This window comes from Callithrix jacchus, chromosome 10 (genome assembly GCF_049354715.1).
Source record: "Callithrix jacchus isolate 240 chromosome 10, calJac240_pri, whole genome shotgun sequence".
Lineage (NCBI taxonomy): Eukaryota > Metazoa > Chordata > Mammalia > Primates > Cebidae > Callithrix > Callithrix jacchus.
In genome coordinates, this window is record NC_133511.1 from 110,289,768 (window position 1) to 110,310,815 (window position 21,048).

General features: G+C 46.8%; 1 protein-coding gene and 1 long non-coding RNA gene across 2 annotated transcripts in view; both read right to left on the reverse strand.

Moving 5' to 3' along the window:
• SYT13 (synaptotagmin 13) overlaps nucleotides 1-20,442 on the reverse strand; it is a 47,203-nt gene extending 26,761 nt beyond the window's left edge. The window contains exon 1 of the mRNA XM_009007983.4: nucleotides 20,134-20,442. Coding sequence (XP_009006231.3) covers nucleotides 20,134-20,316 — 183 coding nt within the window. The 5' untranslated portion in view covers nucleotides 20,317-20,442. The remainder of the gene's footprint in view (nucleotides 1-20,133) is intronic.
• On the reverse strand, nucleotides 9,393-12,855 carry LOC144578002 (uncharacterized). The gene is made up of 2 exons (XR_013522932.1): nucleotides 12,522-12,855; nucleotides 9,393-10,865 (listed from the first exon to the last, which is right to left on the reverse strand). It is a non-coding gene; the product is annotated as an uncharacterized LOC144578002 (long non-coding RNA).
• Nucleotides 20,443-21,048: the final 606 nt, after the last annotated feature.

Here is a 21,048-nt window from a genome sequence, read left to right on the forward strand (position 1 = left end):
CATTTTACTCATTCGGTTTCATTTAAACTTCATAGCCTCACGAGAAGGCATTATTGTCATCCCCACTTAGAGGAAGAAACTGAGGCACAGAAGGGTTAAGTCTGAAGTCACACGGTTAATAAGGACTGTGGAGCCTGCAGCCTTTCCAGCTTGGCCTTATCCTTCCCTTCCTGGGAAGACACAGTGGTCTGTTACCATTCCAAGGTCTTGGGTAGATATAAGGAAAAGCCAGCTGGGGCTGGAAGAAGGATGTCTCATCTTTATCCTCCTAGCCTAGCCATTCATTCATTCATTCCATCAATCATCATTCAATATTGAGAGCCTTTTATGGAATAAAAGGCATGGCCAACACTGATCGCTACCCCCACGCACAGTCTGTATGTGTGAGTAGGTAGAGTAATAAGTATGTTGGAGAATAGTTAAAAAAAAAAAAAAAAAAAACAGGCAGAGTCTGTAAGAGCAAACCAAGCTTTGCCTGGGGAAGGGGAAGGTGGTAGGAGCAGGAAGGGGAGAAGGGAGAGGTTCATAGAGATGCTGACTTTGGGTTGGGCGCCCCGGAAGTCTGATAGGTAGAGACACTGGAGAGGGGCATTATGCCACAATGGTAGAAGGAAAGTTTGCACCGTGTCCAGAGCACAGTTAGTCCGCAGGTGCAGTGCACCTAAAACCCAGTAAGAGGAGGAGGGTGAATGTTGCTGGAATCCCATCATTTCTGGAGGAAACTGAATTTTAAAACAGAATTAAAAAAAAAAAAAGCTTCGTGGGACTGGAAACTGCAAAATGGCAAGATCCTACTTAGAGCTTTCCTTCTTGTGAGTGGCCCCTGCATTATATCAGCAGTCACATCACAAAGCTCTCTAGGCCACAGTCTCTGTAAATTTCCTATGTAACAGACACTCTGCAATGTATGACACAAACTTTTTTTGTATTTAATCTTCACGTAACCCTGTAGGTAAGTGCCTAATATTTTCTCCATTCTATAGACCCTAATATTAACAAATAAAAAGTAACCTAATTATTTTCACTACAGAGGAGGAAACTGAGGCTCAGGGAGATTGAAACAAGGTCACACAGCTAATATATGACAGCATTGGGCTTTGAACCCATGTCTGCCTCAAAGCCAGTGCCATTAACCTGTATACTGTGTGGTTTCTTGGGGCTGTGTCTCTGGATACCAACCACATAGTTAAAAATGGAAATGTTTAGGCCGGGCGCAGTGGCTCAAGCCTGTAATCCCAGTACTTTGGGAGGCCGAGGTGGGTGGATCACAAGGTCAAGAGATAGAGATCATTCTGGTCAACATGGTGAAACCCCGTCTCTACTAAAAATACAAAAAAATTAGCTGGGCACAGTGGCGCGTGCCTGTAATCCCAGCTACTCAGGAGGCTGAGGCAGGAGAATTGCCTGAACCCAGGAGGCGGAGATTGCGGTGAGCCAAGATCGCGCCATTGCACTCCAGCCTGGGTAAAAACAGCGAAACTCCGTCTCAAAAAAAAAAAGGAAATGTTTAAATCATTGCTTTTGCTTTTCTGCCAGGTGCCACATCATTAGACTGGCGGCGCCACCCACCCCCACTTTCCCCTCCAATGGTCTGGTTGTTTTCATGAACTGCCTGGATGTTTGGACATCAGCTTTGGTATTGCCCTCAGTTCTGAATCTGGGTCTGATGTTCTTTGTACAGGAAACGTGTTTCATTTGTGCCCTGAACAAAGGCAATGTCAAGACTATGTTGCAACCTCATCAACACTCATCATAAACTGCTGTATTTTAAAAGGTCGGTAATCTGGGCTTGAACACAGCCTTTTCACTCCAGCCACCCTATCCTTATTTTCCCATCTCTAGTGGCCACAACGAGGCTGTCCGCAATGTGTTTGACCTCAGAGCACCGTCTCTGTGACTCCAAAAATTTGACTTTGATTTCCAAAATTTTCACTTCTGCCCCCTACCCTGTCCCACTGTACTGATTGACCAGGGACTCAAAGTCTTCCTGTTAAAACGAGTCCATGTATAGAAGAAGGATCTCAGCTCTGCATCATTGGAAACTTCTGTCAGACAGGAACACAATTGTTTAAGATTGGTTCATTTAAATCCTTTAGACCTTTTTTCTCAGTTTCTCATTTGTGGTGTCAATAGTTTTTTGCTTTGTTTTGTTTTGTTTTGTTTGAGATGGAGTTTCACTCTTGTTACCCAGGCTGGAGTGCAATGGCACGATCTCAGCTCACCGCAACCTCTGCCTCCTGGGTTCAGGCAATTCTCCTGCCTCAGCCTCCTGAGTAGCTGGGATTACAGGCATGTGCCACCATGCCCAGCTAATTTTTTGTATTTTTTAGTAGAGATGGGGTTTCACCATGTTGACCAGGATGGTCTCGATCTCTTGACCTCGTGATCCACCCTCCTCAGCCTCCCAAAGTGCTGGGATTACAGGTATGAGCCACCACGCCCGGCCGGTGTCAATACTTTTACTGTTCTTTTTCCAAGAAAGTCATTTTTGTATTAAAGGCTGAAAAATTTGTTTATATGTCAATTACCTTGGCATTGAAGTTAGAACATTTTTTCAGACCATCTATAGGATGACTTGATTCTATGGTGCTCAGATAATTGATGAAACCATTTTCTAGGGCAACTGCTATAACGCTGTTATTGTGCCAATATATTATAAAATAAAGCACAAAAATTTGATTTTGTATCCATTTAAAAATTGATTAACATATATTCAAGGTTATCCTTATAATAAGACCTCGTTCACGCTTTTGCATTCTGATAGGCTTTTCTTAGTGGAGAAGAAAGGACATAAATCTACAGAACCACCAAACCCATGTGAATATCACCCATTAAAGATGCAGTGTAGAAAAAAAAGCGCAGAGAACCACTAATCTAAAACATCCATCCACTTATATTCAGGCACGTCAATCTCCAGCCCAGAAGTTTCAAAACCAGCCGAGTTGTAAAATATAACTTCAAAACCAAGACAAGGTGCTGTTTTAATTAGATTCTTTTTAGATTTTGGTTTTAAGTCAAACCACTGCACATCACATTGCTGTCAAACAGAAATCAGAACACACTTGTTGCCTGCTAGTTATCTGTTCGCCCACCCTACATACCATGGGAGACACATGAGTAAGTCCCTGCCCTCAGAGAGTTTACCATTCCATGGTGGAGATGAGATATTCCATAAAGGAGGAATATGAGGTGCTTATGCTACAATTCTCCTACCCTACGTTCATGGCACTTTCGGCTAATTGATCAAACATTATGTCCTGCTGAGTTCACGGGGTTCATTCAGCTTAGGGCTCCAGGAAGCTACTATCCATTAATAGGGATTGATACGGAAAATGAAAGACATTCGCTACTCCTGATTTAAACTTATGAAAAGATAGATAAAAATCTCACACCTGTAATCCCAGCACTTTGGGAGGCCGAGATGGGCAGATCATAAGGTCAGAAAATCGAGAACATTCAGCTAACACAGTGAAACCCCATCTCTTCTAAACACATGCACACTCACACACACAAATTAGCCGGGCGTGGTGGCACGAACCTGTAGTCCCAGCTACTCAGGAGGCTGAGGCAGGAGAATTGCTTGAACCCGAGAGGCAGAGGTTGGCAGTGAGCTGAGATTGCACCACTGCACTCCAGCCTGGGTGACAGAGAGAGACTCCATCTCAAAAAAAAAAAAAAAAAAAAAAAAGATAAATAGATAAAAATAGAAGGCAATCTTAAAAAGCCAAATACCTAGACTGTAGGCTACAGAAGACCTAATGGGGAACTCTTCATTGCTGGTGATCAGAGAAGGCTTCCTGGAGGAGGTACTTCAATGCAGCATTCAAGGATGATTAATGATCAGGGAGGGAGAGAGAGAGCCTTCTCAAATGGGGAGGACAGCAGCACGTGCATCCAGAGGGGAGCACACTTAGGACATGGTGAGTCAGCTGGAGAGGAAGGCTGAGGTTGGAGAAATTCAGTTGGAAAGGAATGGTGAGGCCAGGTCATTAAAGGCCTTGTATGCCAAACAAAAGATCTTGAATTCTATCTTATAAACAATGGAGAAACTTTGACAGTTTGTGAGGGGGAGAATGACATGAGCAAACAGTGTTTTCCGTAAGTCAAACCAGTAGATACATACAGGAGGGACGGGCAGATGTGGAGGAAACCAGGTGAGAAAACCAGCCTGGAGACGCAGAGACACCGTGAGGGTAACCCAGGTCAGGGGAACCGTGTGCTGAGGAGAGGGAGGAATCCAAGAGTGAGAGCCACCTCAAGAAAAACACACTTCAACTCTAACTTCTTAGGCCCCCCTTTCCAAAAACAACACATACACATGTATGTTTATTGCAGCATTGTTCACAATAGCAAAGACTTGGAACCAACCCAAATGCTCATCAGTGATAGACTGGATAAAGAAAGTGTAGCACATATACGCCACGGAATACTATGCACCCATTAAAAAGGATGAGTTTATGTCCTTTGCAGGGATATGGATGAAGCTGTAAACCATCATTCTCAGAAAACTCACACAGGAACAGAACACAAAACACTGCATGTTCTCACTCATAAGTGGGAGTTTAACAATAAGAACACATGGTCGCAGGGAGGGGAACATCACACACTAGGGCCTGTCGGAGGGTGGGGGGCTAGGGGAGGGATAGCAGGGGGTGGGGGATAGGGGAGGGATATTAGGAGAAATACGTAATGTAGATGATGGGTTGATGGATGCAGCAAACCACCATGGTACGCGTATACCTATGTAGCAAACCTGCGCATTCTGCACATGAATCCCAGAACTTAAAGTATAAAAAGAAAGAAGAAAGAAAAATAAGGAAGGAAGGAAGGAAGGAAGGAAGGAAGGAAGGAAGGAAGGAAGGAAGGAAGGAAGGAGGGAGGGAGGGAGGGAGGGAGGGAGGGAGGGAGGGGGGGGAGGGAGGGAGGGAGGGAGGGAGGGAGGGAGGGAAGGAAGGAGAGAAAAAGAAAGAAAGGAAGGAAGAAAGAGAGAGAAGGAAGGAGAAAGAAAAAGAAAGAAGAAAAATAAAAGAAAGAAAAAAAAGAAAAGAAAGGAAGGAAGGAAGGAAGGAGCAACCTGAACCCTTATGTGTCACAAACCCCTGTGTGTCACTGGATGTCTGCAATCTCTGCCATGTTTGGGCAACAAATTGATTCTTCTGTGTGAAGTTCATGACTAGTCAGGAAGCAGATTTCAAGAGATGGCCATTAAGGTGCTGCTTCTAACATTCCCCTAGCAGGTGATGTTTTGACAGACTCAAAGCCAGTCAGTATCATCCATAGATCTAGCTGCTCCTTCTTTTAAATGAGATGCAAACATAATAGATTTCCTTCTGTGTTACATGGGCTGACAATCAAATGGTCTCCAAATACGATATGAGCATGGAAGGTCAGTGATATCAGAGTGCCTGGCTCCAAATTACTATAAATGAGAACTATTTTTCTTTAGCTCACTCCAAGATTTTCAAAATGAGAACAACAGCCCCAAAGCTTCCTACCGACAGGTGTATCTGCTTGGCAAGCACGTATTAAAGGTTGCAAGATGCACAATGCATCAGGGTAGATGCTGAATCAAGCGGGAGAATGAAAGCTGCTTCTAAACAACAGAAGCTCATGCAAATAGAGGTTGTTATCACGGTTGGTCCCGAGTTTCACCAATTTCACTGGCACAGTTCCTCTCACAGACTATTCCTTTATTATTATTAATTATTAGGCTGGCAATAATAGCTAACATGGATTGAGTATGCTATCAATAAGGGTTTTACAGGAACAGATGGCACATTCTACCTGGCTAATTGAGGAGAATTTCACAAAGCAGATATATACAAATGTATGGAGGGTTAAGAAAGCCAACAAGGAATGGTGAGTATGCAGTGGCTGGGCACTGCTAACATCCCTAGGCCTGAAGGGGCATGAAGCAGGAGAGGCCACTGGAAGCAGGTCAGGGTGATGAATGGAGACAACGACGTGGCAGGATGTGAGCCCTTCAGCTGAGGATGTAGCCACTCCCTAGGCACCTAGCAGGGAGGGAGCAGGGGTGATGGAAGCCCCTCACACTCCTGTCCTCAGATCTCCTTTGGGCCAACTCCACCTGATGCCAAAAGGCAGGGGAATTGGGCAATGCAGCCGATAGGTGGGGGCCTTCTGGGCCAGTGTGTGGAGGGGGAGAAAATGGGGATAGGCTTGGAGCAGGTGGTGGGGAAGGAGCAGGTTTGGGGTTGAGAGGGGAGCCTTCAGGAGTTCTGGAGGCACAAGGGGATGATTTCCAGCCCAGCACTTACTATGTTCTGGGCAAAATCATTAGTGTATTGTTTGATTTAATCCCCAAAAACAATTCAGCCATGACGACACTGTTAACAGGTGGCCAGATTGAGCCAAAGGAAGGTTGTCATAGATGGTGGTCGCAGGTCATCAAGGAAGAAGCAGATTAACACTGGAACCCAAAGCCCAAGTGCCTCCCCCACTCTACACATCTAACACATAAAGTCACATCATTTTACAGTAGTCAATTAATGAGGACTTTGTTATTAATGCCACGTATTAATCCAATTACCATTTCATTGACTGTTGCAATTAGTGCAGCTCCCGAAGGCCGCCTGGGGGAGTCACAGGGCAGCAGCTGCAGCAGCCAGAGCACCTCTCCTCTGTTCCTAGGAGGCCCTGGGCCTGCTGTGCCTCTGCCTGGACCAGTCTGTAGAGCTGCGGATGTCACCTACATCCCAGGCAGCAGGATCAACCCCCTTTTCCAGACTCTAAGCCACGAGTACAGCCAGGCTCCAGCACACGGTCGCAACCACCCTGCCTGATCCCATGGGCTTCAGAGCTTGCAGATTCAAGGTGCTTCTCCATGAGAGGAAGTCTCGTATTTTCCTAAAATAAAAAACAATTCCAGAAACACCACATGGCACGTTGACTGCTGGCTTCCTGGTTCTGACTCATTTGCCTGTTGATAGCTTGTTCGTCTCCATAATAACTTTAAGCACGTCAATTATTCACTCTAACTCTGCCCCCTCACCCCAACCCCTACTTGCGTGGTGAGGGAACTGAAGGATGGTTCTGGCACCTCTGACCCATGGGGCATCTTACTCTCAGGGCCCCTATGAAGCGTCGCACCCTCAGCCTCAGCCTCCCTTCATTCCAGCCATCTGGCTGGACCCCTCCACAACTGTCCTTCCTCAGCTAAAACCAGGGAGCCACCTACTCTCTCCTCTGTTACTTCAGTGTCCAACTTCTCTAATTTGATTCCACAGTCTATTGTTTCAACCACACCGTCTAGTCTTAAAACCCCTCCTGGTGGCTGGGCACGGTGGTTCACGCCTGTAATCCCAGCACTTTGGGAAGCCGAGGCAGGTGGATCACGAGGTCAAGAGATCGAGACCATCCTGGTCAACATGGTGAAACCCCGTCTCTACTAAAAATACAAAAAAGTAGCTGGGCATGGTGGTGCGTGCCTATAATCCCAGCTACTCAGGAGGCTGAGGCAGGAGAATTGCCTGAACCCAGGTGGCGGAGGTTGCGATGAGCCGAGATCGCGCCATTGCACTCCAGCCTGGGTAACAAGAGCAAAACTCCGTCTCAAAAAAAAAAAAAAAAAAAGCCCCTCCTGGCTCCTCATCCTTTCCCTGTTGCCATCTGGCAAAACTCCAATTGATGCTGGATGGGCCCCGCTATACTGTGATAAGTATGACCTGCTGGAGTCATTCGACAGGGCAGATGGCTCCACGACAAAGTCATGTCACCAACCTCAATAGGCTCTCTGACCTGCCTGGAGATCCTTTTCCCAAACTACTCCTTCAAGCCTGCATTTGAGAATTTCTCCACTCTCCCCAGACTTTCTTCACGAGAAAAAAAAGAAAAGAAACTAAGAGAATGGAGGCCCCTTAGCATCCTGCTGCCAGACACATGAACCTGCCATCCTTGGTCTGCACAAAGCCTGTACACAGGCCCTCCCGGTACCTAGTGGCAGGTGCATCCCTCCCTTCAAGACGAGACCTTCCACCCGAGTCTTGCACCCCATTCCACTGGCTCTTGCAGGAGCCTCACACTACCTGTTTTCAGTCTCTCTCTCCCCATCTCTTGAATATACATCTTTCTTTTCCAACTGGTTTCTTGTCATCAGATTTTAAATGTACTCGGCATTCCTTTGACTTCTCGTTCCCTGCTCAGCTACTGTCCTAACCCCTTTGCAGCCAAACATCTCAAAAGAATTGTCTGTCCTTGTCATCTTCATTTTCTCATTTACCTGAGTCACCACCCACCTCTAAAAGGCCCCATCAGCCCGCTGAAGGGCACTGCTGGTTTCCAAGACCACCAATGACTTTCCTGGTCTAATTCCTACCGATATTTTTAGATTTTAATATATGTGACTTTTCTGCAGTGGCCTTCCCAGTTGATGAACCCCTTCCCCTTAGATAGGTTTCTTCTCTTATTGTTATTATTGACATGACATTTCCCGGTTTTCCTCCTTCCTCTCTTACCACTCCTCCTTGCCTACCTCTGGACACACCCTGCTTGGTCATTAAATGTCAGTGTCCGGCCTTTCCTCCCTTTCACTCCGCTCTCTTCCTCCCGTGGTCCCAGCCACACTCAGAGTTGTGCTTGTGATCTCCTGTACATGGTTCCCCTACACACATCTCCAGCCAGACCTATACTGTGAGGACCGGACCTACAGATCCGCAGGCACAACAGGCCTCTTCATGGAGACGCCTCCAAGACTCCTCCCACTCCTCCTACATTAAAGTGGACACAGGACTTATAGTCATGACCTCATCTTTTCTGAGTGTTCCTTGTTGCACTAAATGCCACCATCGAGTAGGATAAGTGGAAAACTCAGGTGTTGTCTCTTAACTCCTCTCTCTTCCTGAGCCTGCACCCAGCCCATTGACAAAGCCAGTCTGCTTCCCAATCACCTCTCCAAACCGCTGCTGCCACTTGGCCCAAGCCATCATTGTCTTTCTCCATAACCTCCCCCTTGTATCCCCATTTCTGCTGCCATCCCATCTAATCTGTTCTCCACACAGCAGCCAGAATGATCTTTTCACAACCCAAATCCAACCATGTCATATCTGGCCTGAGACCTTTCAGTAGCTTCCATTGTTCTTAGACTAAAACCCAAATACTTGCAGTGGCCCAGAAGGCCCTGTGTGGCCCTCCCTGGCCTCACCTATCCCTTACTTCTCCTCACTCCTTCCTGTGCTCTCCATGCTCTGCCCACTTTGACCTTCTTTCAGTCCTCTTAAGTGACAGTTCTTTTTTTTGCACAGGGCCTTAACATGCCTGTCCCTAGAATATTTTAAACCCTCATCCCCAGTGTCTTTACCTAGTAAATGCCACTATCTGTATGCCACAGAGGTGTGCAAGATAGTCCATTTGGGGTATGGAGAAAGAAAACAGGATTTCATTTTATAATTTATTTTTATCTTATTGTTTTCAAAGGTCTGTCTTTGTGCATGCTTTATTATGTGCATGAGGTATTCATACAGCAATACACATTCTATATAAATATTTCTATGCTTTACAAATAATTAAATATACAAAAATGAAAGGGGTCTCCAGAGATGTTGAGGATCAGAGCACGAATCATTTGTCACTACCCTGGGAGATCCTCTGAGCTCCCTCATTACACCACCATTGTAAATACATATTTATGTATATGACTGTGCGATGAACATCTCTCCCTCTAGAATATTAATTGCATGAGGTCAGAGATGGGTTCTGCCTTGTCACTGCACTGCCCTGAGGGCTAATTCAGTGCCATGCCCATAGCAGGTATGCAAGACATATTTATTGAAGGAATAATCATTCTAGAAGTGGAATGTTCATGTTCTCCTTTTCATTCTAGCAGACACATTTCATTTATCACATCTGGAATACTCTTAATGAATTTTTTCTTTCCCGCAGGGTGACTAGACAAGTCATTGCTTTGGTAAAGGATAAATAATAAAACAATTCACAGATTTTTTTTTTTTTTTTTTTGAGACAGAGTCTCACTGTCACCAGGCTGAAGTGCAATGGAAGGATCTCAGCTCACTGCAACCTCTGACTGCCTGGTTCAAGTGACTCTCCTGACTCAACCTCCAAGTAGCTGGGATTATAGGCATGCACCACCAGCTAAATTTTGTATTTTTAGCAGAGACAGGGTTTCACCATGTTGCTCAGGATGGTCTCAATCTCTTGAACTCATGATCCACCCGCCTCAGCATCCAAAAGTGCTGGGATTACAGGTGTGAGCTGCTGCTCCCAGCAATTCACAGATTCTTAAAAATATCCTTTGAGCAATGGCAGGTGCTGAATCTATTGGGTGCTTTCATAAGTGTCATCTCATTCACTCTTCCATATGACCTTAGAGAACCTTGTAGAATGTCTGTTTCATAAATGAGAAAACAGGGATTCAGAATGGCCATGGTGATCTGGCTAGGAAATGGTGGATTCTGAATTCAAATTCAGGTTTTTAAGTCTCATGCAATTCCCATTTTAGCTCAGCATCTTGATTATAAAAACGAATGTTTTCATTGTGAGTTAATTTTTTCTTTTGAGTGGTCTCAAAGATTGTTACCTAAAATTAATTCCAGTGCAAGGCTACAGCATGGTGGGATTAGGAGGCACCTAATCTCGTGTTCATTTCTTTCTGTTCTTTGTCTCTAGGTGTCTTGTATGGAGGCTGTTGTACAAAGGGTGATAGTCATGTTGCCACTTAAAGAATCTGTTCCATTTGCTAGTAAGAGACGAGATCATTAGATGGCGCACTTGCAAAGAATGTGCAGCGAAGCCCTCCAAATCATATGGAGATTTTCTCTTCATGCCACATCACTGCATTCACTGTATTTCTCTTTGATAGCTTCCCCTTCCTTCTATGGGAAGTGACTCTGCTGGAAATGAAAGTGTATTTTAAGATGCTCGGCAATATGCTCTGAGAAGCGGGGTGCAGGGGGATTCAAAAATGCAGAATAAGCTTGAAGCTAACAGAAGATATTCTAGACTTGCAGCTGTTTCAATCAACTCTTCCAGTTGCCCTACCAAACTGCTTTTCCTCAACCTTATCTTCATCTTCAAACACGATCTTTTCTAAAACAGGCTTCTTAATTCTATTTGAAAAGCAAAATCTTTGCAATCCTGCCTCAATAAACCTACAGCCTTTTCATCGTGCCATTCTTACCAGCGAGTCCAACCTGTGTGGTTTATAATGCTCTTCCACATAAAACGTCTCCTTGGGTATTACCTCATTGGCCTTGCAACTGAAGATTTTAAAAACTCTCTCTGACATTAGCCAGAGGAACAGAGCATCAAAGGGAGAGAAATCTGTAAAAAGTGAAGTTGCCACATACTCCCTGCTTGTCTTGATTTCTTGATATGCCACTGAAGGCAAGCAGAGAGATGCTTCAGTGAACTCAGCACCCTCCCCTGCCTCTCTGAGCCTGCAGTTTTTATTTTGGCTACAAGCAGAGGTGGCAGCCCCACAGATCCCTGCCTCCTCATTTGTCTACCCATCCATTCATCAATGTATTCCGTCATTTGACATGTCTCCTCGCTTCCCCTTGCTATGTGCTAAGTCCTGCTCGATTTTCTATAAGGGAAAAGCATGTCTTAGACTTAATGAGTGGAGGTGGGGGTAAGAAAAAGAGTCAATGAAATATGTCAAAATACTCTAGGGTCTATGCCAGATGGACTGATTCAATTTTGCAGAATTCTCACAGGACCCCTCTCCCCTTTACTCTTATTTTCATTCATATTCATATATGCAACTCCCCCTCATTATTTGACTCTGATCTGTTCCTAGAAACATGCTGATTAGTAAATTTCAGAAAGCAGGCACTGGTACTCCATTATTTTAATGGGAGAAATTATAATGCATTCCAAGTCCACTCCAAAGCCCCAATCAACTTCCCCAAATATCATTGCAACATTCTTAAGCACTGGGTAAAAAAATATCCCAGGACTTTTCTATAACATAAAGATCTGCACCCTTTATCTAATGAATTGGGACTTACTGAACTCTCCTGAAGGTTCGTTGTGTGGGCAGCAACTGGCTCTGGAGAGGGGCAAGGCTCCTCCAGCCATTGCACTGGCCTGACAGTATTGATGCATAAGGAAATATTGAAATACGGCAAATACTGCCTCCATTAGATGGGGTTTGCAGGGCCCAGGTATCGGGGTGAATGAGAGTGGGACCCAAGAGGGGCTAAAGTTTGGGGGAACAGAATGGGAAAGATGACAATAATAACATATTTGATGGACAGAGCAGCAGGTGCAAACTTGCTGGAAGAACAGGGCAGCCAGGATGGCTGCATGCACACTCCATTTTTTTCTCATGAGACTTATGAACAATAAAATGTTTTTACGGGTTGCCCATCTGGACTCATTTTAATGGGCATTCAATACAGACAGCAAATGTTTGTTAAAAACTTGCCAGCCACTGTGCTTTTGGGCGTATACTCAACAGATTATAAAATCATTCTACTGTAAAGACACATGCACACGTATGTTTATTGCAGCACTATTCAAAATTGCAAAGACTTGGAACCAACCTCTGGTTTGTCTTTCAGGTGTTTCCTTCGTCATGATCCAATGGTCTCTCTATCCCTCTTCCTATGCCCCAGGTACCTCCTCATAACTTGGCCAGTATCTAAAAATCCAAAAAGGATGCAGCACTGTCTTCTGCTGGAGTTAACAAAAGGTGCTAGTGAATCGCCAATTCCGTGAAGAGAAGAGCCACGTATCTGAATTATCTACAAACTGTGCCAAAAGAAGGAACTAGGGGAGGAAGGGAGATGGGACAGGTCAGACCTGCCACTGGAAAAAGACTGAGGGGCACGGGCTTAGGAGCCCACATGTGAGTGCTTTGAAGAACCTAGTATTTCCAGCGGGTATATGCTCATCTCCTCGAAATATGCGAATTTCTTGATGAAAAATTCATACTGTCTTCCATGTTGCTAAGCAACCAGCCCAAACATGTTTACTGTGTAAAATCTCTCTGGAGGGCCCTGGGCTGCACCCAATGCCTGAAGTGTGATGGCGGCAGCAAAGCAATCGAAAGCATTGGGAAAGGTTTCTGGAGTTGACCCGTGAAGATACGTTTTATAGACACTTACATGCCATTATCTGGGGAAACACAATGGCTCAGATACAATTTTGACTACTTTTTTTCTGCTAATCTCCAGCCTAGCAGTCAAAAGTGTGGGCTCTAAAGCCAAATTTTGTAAACTTTATTCCCAGCTCACCCACTGAATATATTACTTAAGCTTTCTGTGTTTCACATTTCTTCTGTAAAATGAAAAATAATAACTATGCACATTTCATAGAGCTATTGTGATAGTTAAAATTAATATGGTTATGGCCAGGCACAGTGGATCACACCTGTAATTCTAGCACTTTGGGAGGCCAAGCCAGGAGGATGGCTTGAGCCCAGGAGTGCAAGACCAGCCTGGGCAACATAGAATAATGTGGACAATGAGCCTGTGTGGAGCCCCCAACATCCTTCCCTCTCTAAACAAAAATAAATCTAAAAGAAATTAGTCAGGCATGGTGGCACATGACTGTATTCCCAGCTACTGGGGAGGCTGAGGTGGGAGAATCAGTTGAGCCCAGAAGATCGAGGCAGCAGTGAGCCATGACCATGCCATGGCACTCTAGTCTGGGTGGTAAAGTGAGATTCTGTCTCAAAAAACATTTTAGTACAGTTAAAATGCTTAGAACAGTGACTGGCACATTTAAAGAACTTGATAAATGTTAGCTAGTCTATCACTGTTATTTATTACTCTATGGAAATACTTTGTTGTTGTGATGGTGGTTTATATGAATGGGTGATTTCACCAGTCAGGAGATCAGCTAATAGTAAGCTAGAAAATTAGTCCTTTAAAAGTCTGAGAATCCATGGAAGTCAGACCTTACAGCCTTCCAGAGTTGAATCAGTTCCAGGAGTGGGGTTAGCAATTTGTGGGCATCCTGTGCTCATTAAGGTACTGGGGAGACCTTAGTAGAATAACCAGCCCACACTGGATAAAGTTCTACTTTAGGCTGAAGGCAGAAATAATACCCCCCACCCAGGGTTCCCAGGTTTCCCTGTGCTTCCCCCATCATGGCAATTGCTTGTTTTATTGTCTGTCTTCCCATTTATCAAGAACAGCATATGTCTATCTTTCCATTGCCATATCCCAAGGCCTAGCATGTGCTCATTAATCTTTGATGAATGAACTAATGAAATGTAGCATATGTCCATCCTCGCTCTCACATGTATGAATTAACACCGATCACAGAAGGTGTTGCTCTAGAGGACTAAGGAAGAGGAGAAGAGGTGGAAGGACTAACAGGGTCACAGTGATGGTCTTAAAGTCCCAATCCCAAGGGGGAATCCTTTATGTAGCACACAAGAGGTGGCCACGGGAGAAACAGCAGAAAGCAAACAGTGCTGAGGAAGCAGTTTAAAAAAAAAAAGAAAAGAAAGAAAAAGGGGGCTCACATCTCTTGAATATAGCCCTGAAGTCCTCCTGTTAATAAAAATACTGGGCTGGTACTCAATTAATGTTCACAAATATGTCACAATATGACACTTTTTAATAAAAACCTTACTGACGTATAACTGCATAAAGTACATAAATCATAAATGAAGAGCTGGATGCATCTTCACAAAGTAAACACACCCCTGTAACTAGCACCCACGTCAGGAGGCAGAGCATGAACAAAAGCCCAGAAGCTCTCCCACCCACTGCAGTCATTTCCTGTCCCCCAGGGTAACACCATAAATAAACTGCGCTGGTTTCAAAGCCTGTGTCAGGGGAGCCCAGGCAGTATGTACTCCTTTGTGTCTTCCCTCTTTTATTCAGTGTTAGGTTGCAAGGTAATGATTTGATTCAAAACATTGCCGTGTGTTCAGCATCATACCAGACATTGTCTAGAATACAAGGAGAATGAAGGAAAAATTCTCTATCTTGAGAAGACTCCACTATACGTATATTGTTTGACAAAATTCAGGCCAGGCACGGTGGCTCACATCTGTAATCTCAGCACTTTGGGAGGCCGAGGTGGGTGGATCACCTGAGGTCAGGAGTTCAAGACTAGCCTGGCCAACATGGCGAAACCCCATCTCTACTAAAAACACAAAAAATTATCCAGGCATGATGGTGGGTACCTGTAATCCCAGCTACTTGGGAGGCTGAGGCAGGAGAATTGCTTGAACCCAGGAGGGAAAGGTTGCAGTGAGCTAAGATCCCACCACTGCGCTCCATTCTGGATGACAGAGCAAGACTCTGTCAAAAAAAAGGAAGGAAGGAAGGAAGAAAAGAAGGAAGGAAGGAAGGAAGGAAGGAAGGAAGGAAGGAAGGAAGGAAGGAAGGAAGGAAGGAAGGAAGGGAGAAATTCAGCACTTATTTATATTATTTTGTAAAACTCTAGAGCTAATCTACTAAGGTTCCACTGAAAGCCACTTTAGTGATCCTGACTCTGCTGGAAAGAGGATGGGATTGTAGAGTTTGGTCACATGTGACAGAGGGAGGCTGAGGGTGTGGATGGAACAGGCCTGGGGACCAGAAGCAGTGACTCACACTTAGAACCCCAGCATTTTGGGAGGCCAAGGTGGGCAGATCACATAAGCTCAGGAATTTTAGACCAGCCTAGCCAAGATGGCAAAACCCCACCTCTACTAAAAATACAAAAAAATTAGCCAGGCATCATGGCACACGCCTATAATCCCAGCTACTCAGGATGCTGAAGCAGGAGAATCACTTTAGCCTAGGAGGCAGAGGTTGCAATGAGCTGAGATCATGCCACGGCACTCCAGCCTGGGCAACAGAGCGAGACTCTGTCTTAAAAAAATGTGTGGCAACTCCTGCTGAAGGCCAAGTAATTTCAATAAAGCCTTTGGCCACGTGTTAGCTTCAAAGAGATAGCACCGGGGTCACCCAGGGGACCTCTCTGGCATTTGAAGATTCACTTCAATACACAGCAAGGTAGGTGATGTGTGGGGAGAAAACTAGGCCACGCAAAGGAAGGTTTTCTGAAAACAGGACACGGGTGGCTGCCAAGTGGTAGGGGTATAGGACTGAGGCATGGGGTGAGGGAAAAGAGCGGTTCTCCCTACTCGCTCCCAAGTTCTTTAGGTTGGGCAAAAGGAAGACTTCCTACGAAAGGACCCAAAAGTGGGCTGAGTGGCAGCCTGTGTGAACAAGCGTGATGAGGAAATTCAGAGGCAGGAACCCATGGGTCTGGCTGCCACTCACTAATAGATTCAGAAGTAACGGTGAGGGAGAAACTGTCATGCTCGCTTTGCCCCCCTGCTCTGTCTCCTTGCTCAAGCTGCCAGGTTACTGCCTCATGACTAAGCTTCTAGAGCTAGGCTGATGACAGAGAGGTCCCAGGTGACCAGCCAGGCCAGGAGTGGGCAGCACAGTAAGACTGAATTCCTTGCATGCCTGGAAGGGCTGCACAAGAGTGAGATCAAGGCACTGTCTAGGAAGGCAGGATAAAGGGTCCAGAATGTGGATTTCAGTAAAGCAAAGAACTGTAACTTGAAGGCAGCTGGAGGCGTAAGAGGCAATCAATGGCCGAGGGCTGTCTAGGGACACTTCCTCTGAATTGTTGGGAAAAGCAGAAAATAAAAGACTCCGGGCTACAAAGGACTATCTAGTAAAACCAAATTGTGAAGTAGCTATATGTTTGCTGCTTTATTGATTCATTAAATAACAGAGTCTAGCAGGAGATTTAATAACTACCATAATTTAGAATGCGAGATAAGCGTAAATCTAATTGAACCATCTGCAGGAGCTATAATGTGCTACCAAGCTATCTGTATTTCCCTTGGGAACAAAGTCACAGGTATGGAAAAAACATTGTGGTTTCTCTTGCTACTCCTACTTACAGAAAATATGGTGTCAGTTAGAGGTAAGTGAAAATAATGATGTAATTTTTTTCCTATCCAAGACCACAACCTTTAAATGCTATCTACAGACCCCTTGGGGGGAGGCTTGCGGAACCTGATTAAGAACACCTGGGGGCCAAGCTCAGTGGTTCACACCTGTAACCCTAACAGTTTGAGAGGCTGAGGCAGGCAACTTGTTTGAGCCCAGGAGTTCAAGACCAGCCTAGGTAATGGTGAGACCCCTCTCTCTACAAAACATACAAAAAAATTAGCCAGGCATGGTGGCCTGTGTCTGTATTCCCAGCTACTCGGGTGGCTGAGGTGGGAGGATCACCTGAGCCCCGGAAGTCAAGGCTTCATTGAGCCATGATCACACCATTGCACTCTAGCCTGGGTAATGGAGTCGGACTCTGTCTCAAAAAAAATAAACAAACAAAACCCCTGGGAAAACTCCAAGTTCTTTTCAAAATGACTAGAAACTTCAACTTCATCCAGCCATTCAGGGTCAGAAATCGGATTTCTAGGAATGGCCTCCAAACCCAAAGAATTTTTCCAGCAGTCACAACTAGTGAGTTACACTCTGGCTATTAAGCCTTGGAAACCTCTGTTGGGATTACAGTCACCCAGACCCCTGTTCTCCAGCCCCCATACCTTCTTTCCTTAAGGAACATCCTCAGAGAGCTTCCCTGCTCTTGCCCTCCTTGTCAGCAGGTGCCACACACATCACCCTCCTGTCTGTCTGCCACCCCTAACACCACCTTCTTTACTTGCGTTGAAATGTCAGTTGGTTGCCTTTTCTCTGTTTACTTCATCTGGGCCAGTGGCTGAACAAATCTGAGAACAATGGCAATCAAGGCATGGTGAGATCTCAGCTTCAACAGATTCATGCCTATAGATTCAGCCCCAACTTGCCCAAGTCCTTGTCACTGAGGGAGCCAGGTAAGGGAATGTGGATGGGCAGGTATCACACATCAACAAATACTTATTTCGCCCCTACTGAGCTGGCACTTGGTTACAAAGACATAGTACATGCACCCACATTTGAAGACAATAATCTCCCCACCCCCCGATGTCCCCTGAGATGACTTTATTCATCCACAATTTCTTATCGGGTACCTACTAGTTTTCAGGCACTGAGTAGGTGCTGGGAATAAATATTACACCAGTAAGTGAATATGGAAGATTGCTTCCTAGTGTGAAGAGTGCCATAAAGGGATTTGAAAGGAACAGTATGGGAGAGGAGAACAGGAAGGGGGTGTTTTGTTTCATGTGTCAGTAGGCAAAATCCTCCCTGAGACTTTAAACAGAAAAAGATCTGAAGGATGAGAAGGAGCTATTTGTATGAAAGGCCAGAGAAAAATGAAAGGGCAGGAAAGAGCTTGGTGTCCTTAAAGCATGTTCGTAAATCCAGAGGCCAAGACTGCTGCTGAAGGAAGAAACTGACATGAGCTTGGCTGGAGAGGCAGACACCTGCCATGTCAAAGAAGGTGAGGGATGGAGAGTAGTGGCTAATAGCGTGGCCTCCAGAATCAGACTAGCTCAGCCAGAGGCTGGCTCTACAACTTCTCTAGCTGTGCAGCTGTAGGCAGGTCGCTTACCTTCTCTGAGCCTCAGTTTCCTCATCTTTAAGTTAGGATCATTCTGTGGCTCCCTCACTGGGTGGTGAAACGCATTAGTGTAAAGCACTCTGAACAGTGCACCTGGCACACAGTGTGTGCTATGTCATGGTTTGCTGTGACCTCTTCCAAGCTCAGTGAGAAGTTGTAGAGGATTTGAAGCAGGGAAGAGACACAACCTGGTTTGTCTTTAACAGATGATTAGCCGTTCTGTGGACTACTGGTCATCAATAAGACAAACAGTTGGAAGAGACCCTAGAGGTCACTTACACCAACTACTTTCCCAGTGGTTCTCTCTGGGAAGGGGAGGGGATGGTGCTTGGAGAGACATCACTGAAAGGCAGGAGAGTGGCTGTTCCTCAAGTATGTTGGACAGAAGAGGAGGTTGAGAGGCGGCCGGCCACAGCTTCTGGAGAAGGGCCTCCAACCTCTGGCCAGTGGAGAGTCCACTATTCCCATTTCCAGATCGTCCCAGTCCCACATCCTGCTGTGCAGCCTGTTCCTGTTAGGCAGTGTCAATGTCACTTTTCCTGGACCATAAGTGCCTCAAGCACAGCAGCCATTTCCTCTCCACTCTCCCTGTACAGTGACTGACATGGGCCCCACGCAACTGTGTCCTCTGAGCTTTTGAGTTATCAATTGGAAAAACGAAGATGGAGCCACAGCATTTTAGCGTCACTCCTGGAACGACATGGTCTATAAGGGATCTAGAGGGCCTTTAGGAGAGCCTTTAAGTCATGCCCCTGCCCCAGGGCCAGCCTTCCTCAAATCACTCTAGCAAGACTCTGCCCCTTGGTTCTCTAGAGAACATTCTGCACGCTGCAGAAGTGCACCCTGGAGGTCACAGCCTATGCAGGGAAATCCTTCCAAACCGCTTCCCCAGACCCCTTCTGCTGCTCTTTACAATGGGAACACGCCTGTTTCCTGCACGAAGGGTCTCTGGCTGTGAGCAAATGCATGGGATAAAAGCTCTCTTGTCTCCAGGGATATCTGCAGACACATATTGGGGGAGGCCATAGCAACCCCCTCTGACCTGCTGGAGCTCAGAGCTGCTGGGGGGTGTGGGGAGGACACTTCAGGCTCCTCTGGGATTCCGCCCTCCAGACCCCCTAGCTCCCCAGCTCCTGCAGGACAGAGGCCACCTGCCCTCTGGCTTTCTAGGCATTCCCTCTTCTCAGCTCTGCCAGAGCTTGCCCTGCCCTGGCTCCACAACCACCACCACCCTCCCTCTCACAGACCCCAGTCCTCTTCCCAATTCTGCAAGCTCCGCATTCTCTAGTTCCTCTCAGGGTTTTCTATAACCCTGGTGATTGCCCTCCCAACCTCCCTCTCCTCTTACCCCTCCCAGCTCTAATTCTTATCCAAGTCCCCTTTCCTATCCCCTCCCTTTAGCTCTCCGTTGGCCCCCATTCTTCTCTCAGTCCCCACAAGTACCCCCTCCCTAATTCTCCTCCACGTCTCCCCCATCCCCCAGCTTCTCCCATCCCCCTACCTTTTTGACTCCTTGGCCTGTCCTCCAGCGCCTCTGCTGTCCCCTCTCACCGCCAAGCTTTGTCGCGCTAAGATCCACGCCCGCCTCCCACCCCATTTCCCCCTCTGCAGCTGCCCGGCGACCCTGCCTCGCCCCTCGCCCCGGGAGGGCACGCGCGCAGCCCACCCACCCCCGCTCACCTGTTGTGCCGACTGGAGCACGCCGGGCTTCGCCTTCTCCGGGTCGGGGTCCTGGTCCCGCGGCAGCAGCCCCTTCTTGGGGTGCATGTGCCGACACAGGCAGGTGACCCCACACAGCGCGAGGATGCTGGTGGCCGTGCCCAGCGTGGCGCCCAGCGCGATCACAGGCACCGACAGCACCATGGTGCCTGCTTCCAGCGCGGGGCTGGGTCCCGCCGCTGCGCACCTTCCCGGGGCCGGGCCCGCCTCCAGGCAGCTCCCGGGATCCGGGCGAGCCAGCAGCTCTCCCGCCGCCAGAGGGGCGGGGACGGAGGGAGGGAGGACGGCTGCGAGGACGTCAGAGGAGGCTGGACCCGGAGCCGCGTCAACTGGCACCCTCCTTCCCACCAACACGTGACCTGACCCCCACCCCACCGGGAGCGGGAGCCTTCCAGGTGGAAGGAGCCTTGGGTTGCTTCAGGCCAGTCTTAATGCTTTGTGTACAAAAGGAGACAATTCGGCCCAGGAAGTGCTGGAGCTTGCGGAGGTCACGCTGTGTTCGAGGACAAACCTGGGCACCGACCCGGTCTGTGACTCTAGGAGTCACTTTCCCAGACTACTAGCCCTTGCTCACTCTCCTTTTCCCCCAGCTGCTGGCCAAGGTGCCTGTCAAATGAGTCCTTTGAGAGCTTTTCAAACTCAAAACTGGAGATTTCCCAGCTCCCCAACCTGGGAGATGGTTCTTACAGCGAAGAGGCACAGGCCACGGGTAGAGGGAACCCACGGGGTGTTTGGGTTGAAGCTGCACCTGTGTCCTGCTGAAGATGAACAGCGCAGCTGCATCCCCTGCTGAAGGTGAGCAGCGCAGCTGCATCCCCTGAGGGTTACCCAAGAGTTCACCTTTGTTACCTAATTCAATCAGCAGGTATTCTTATC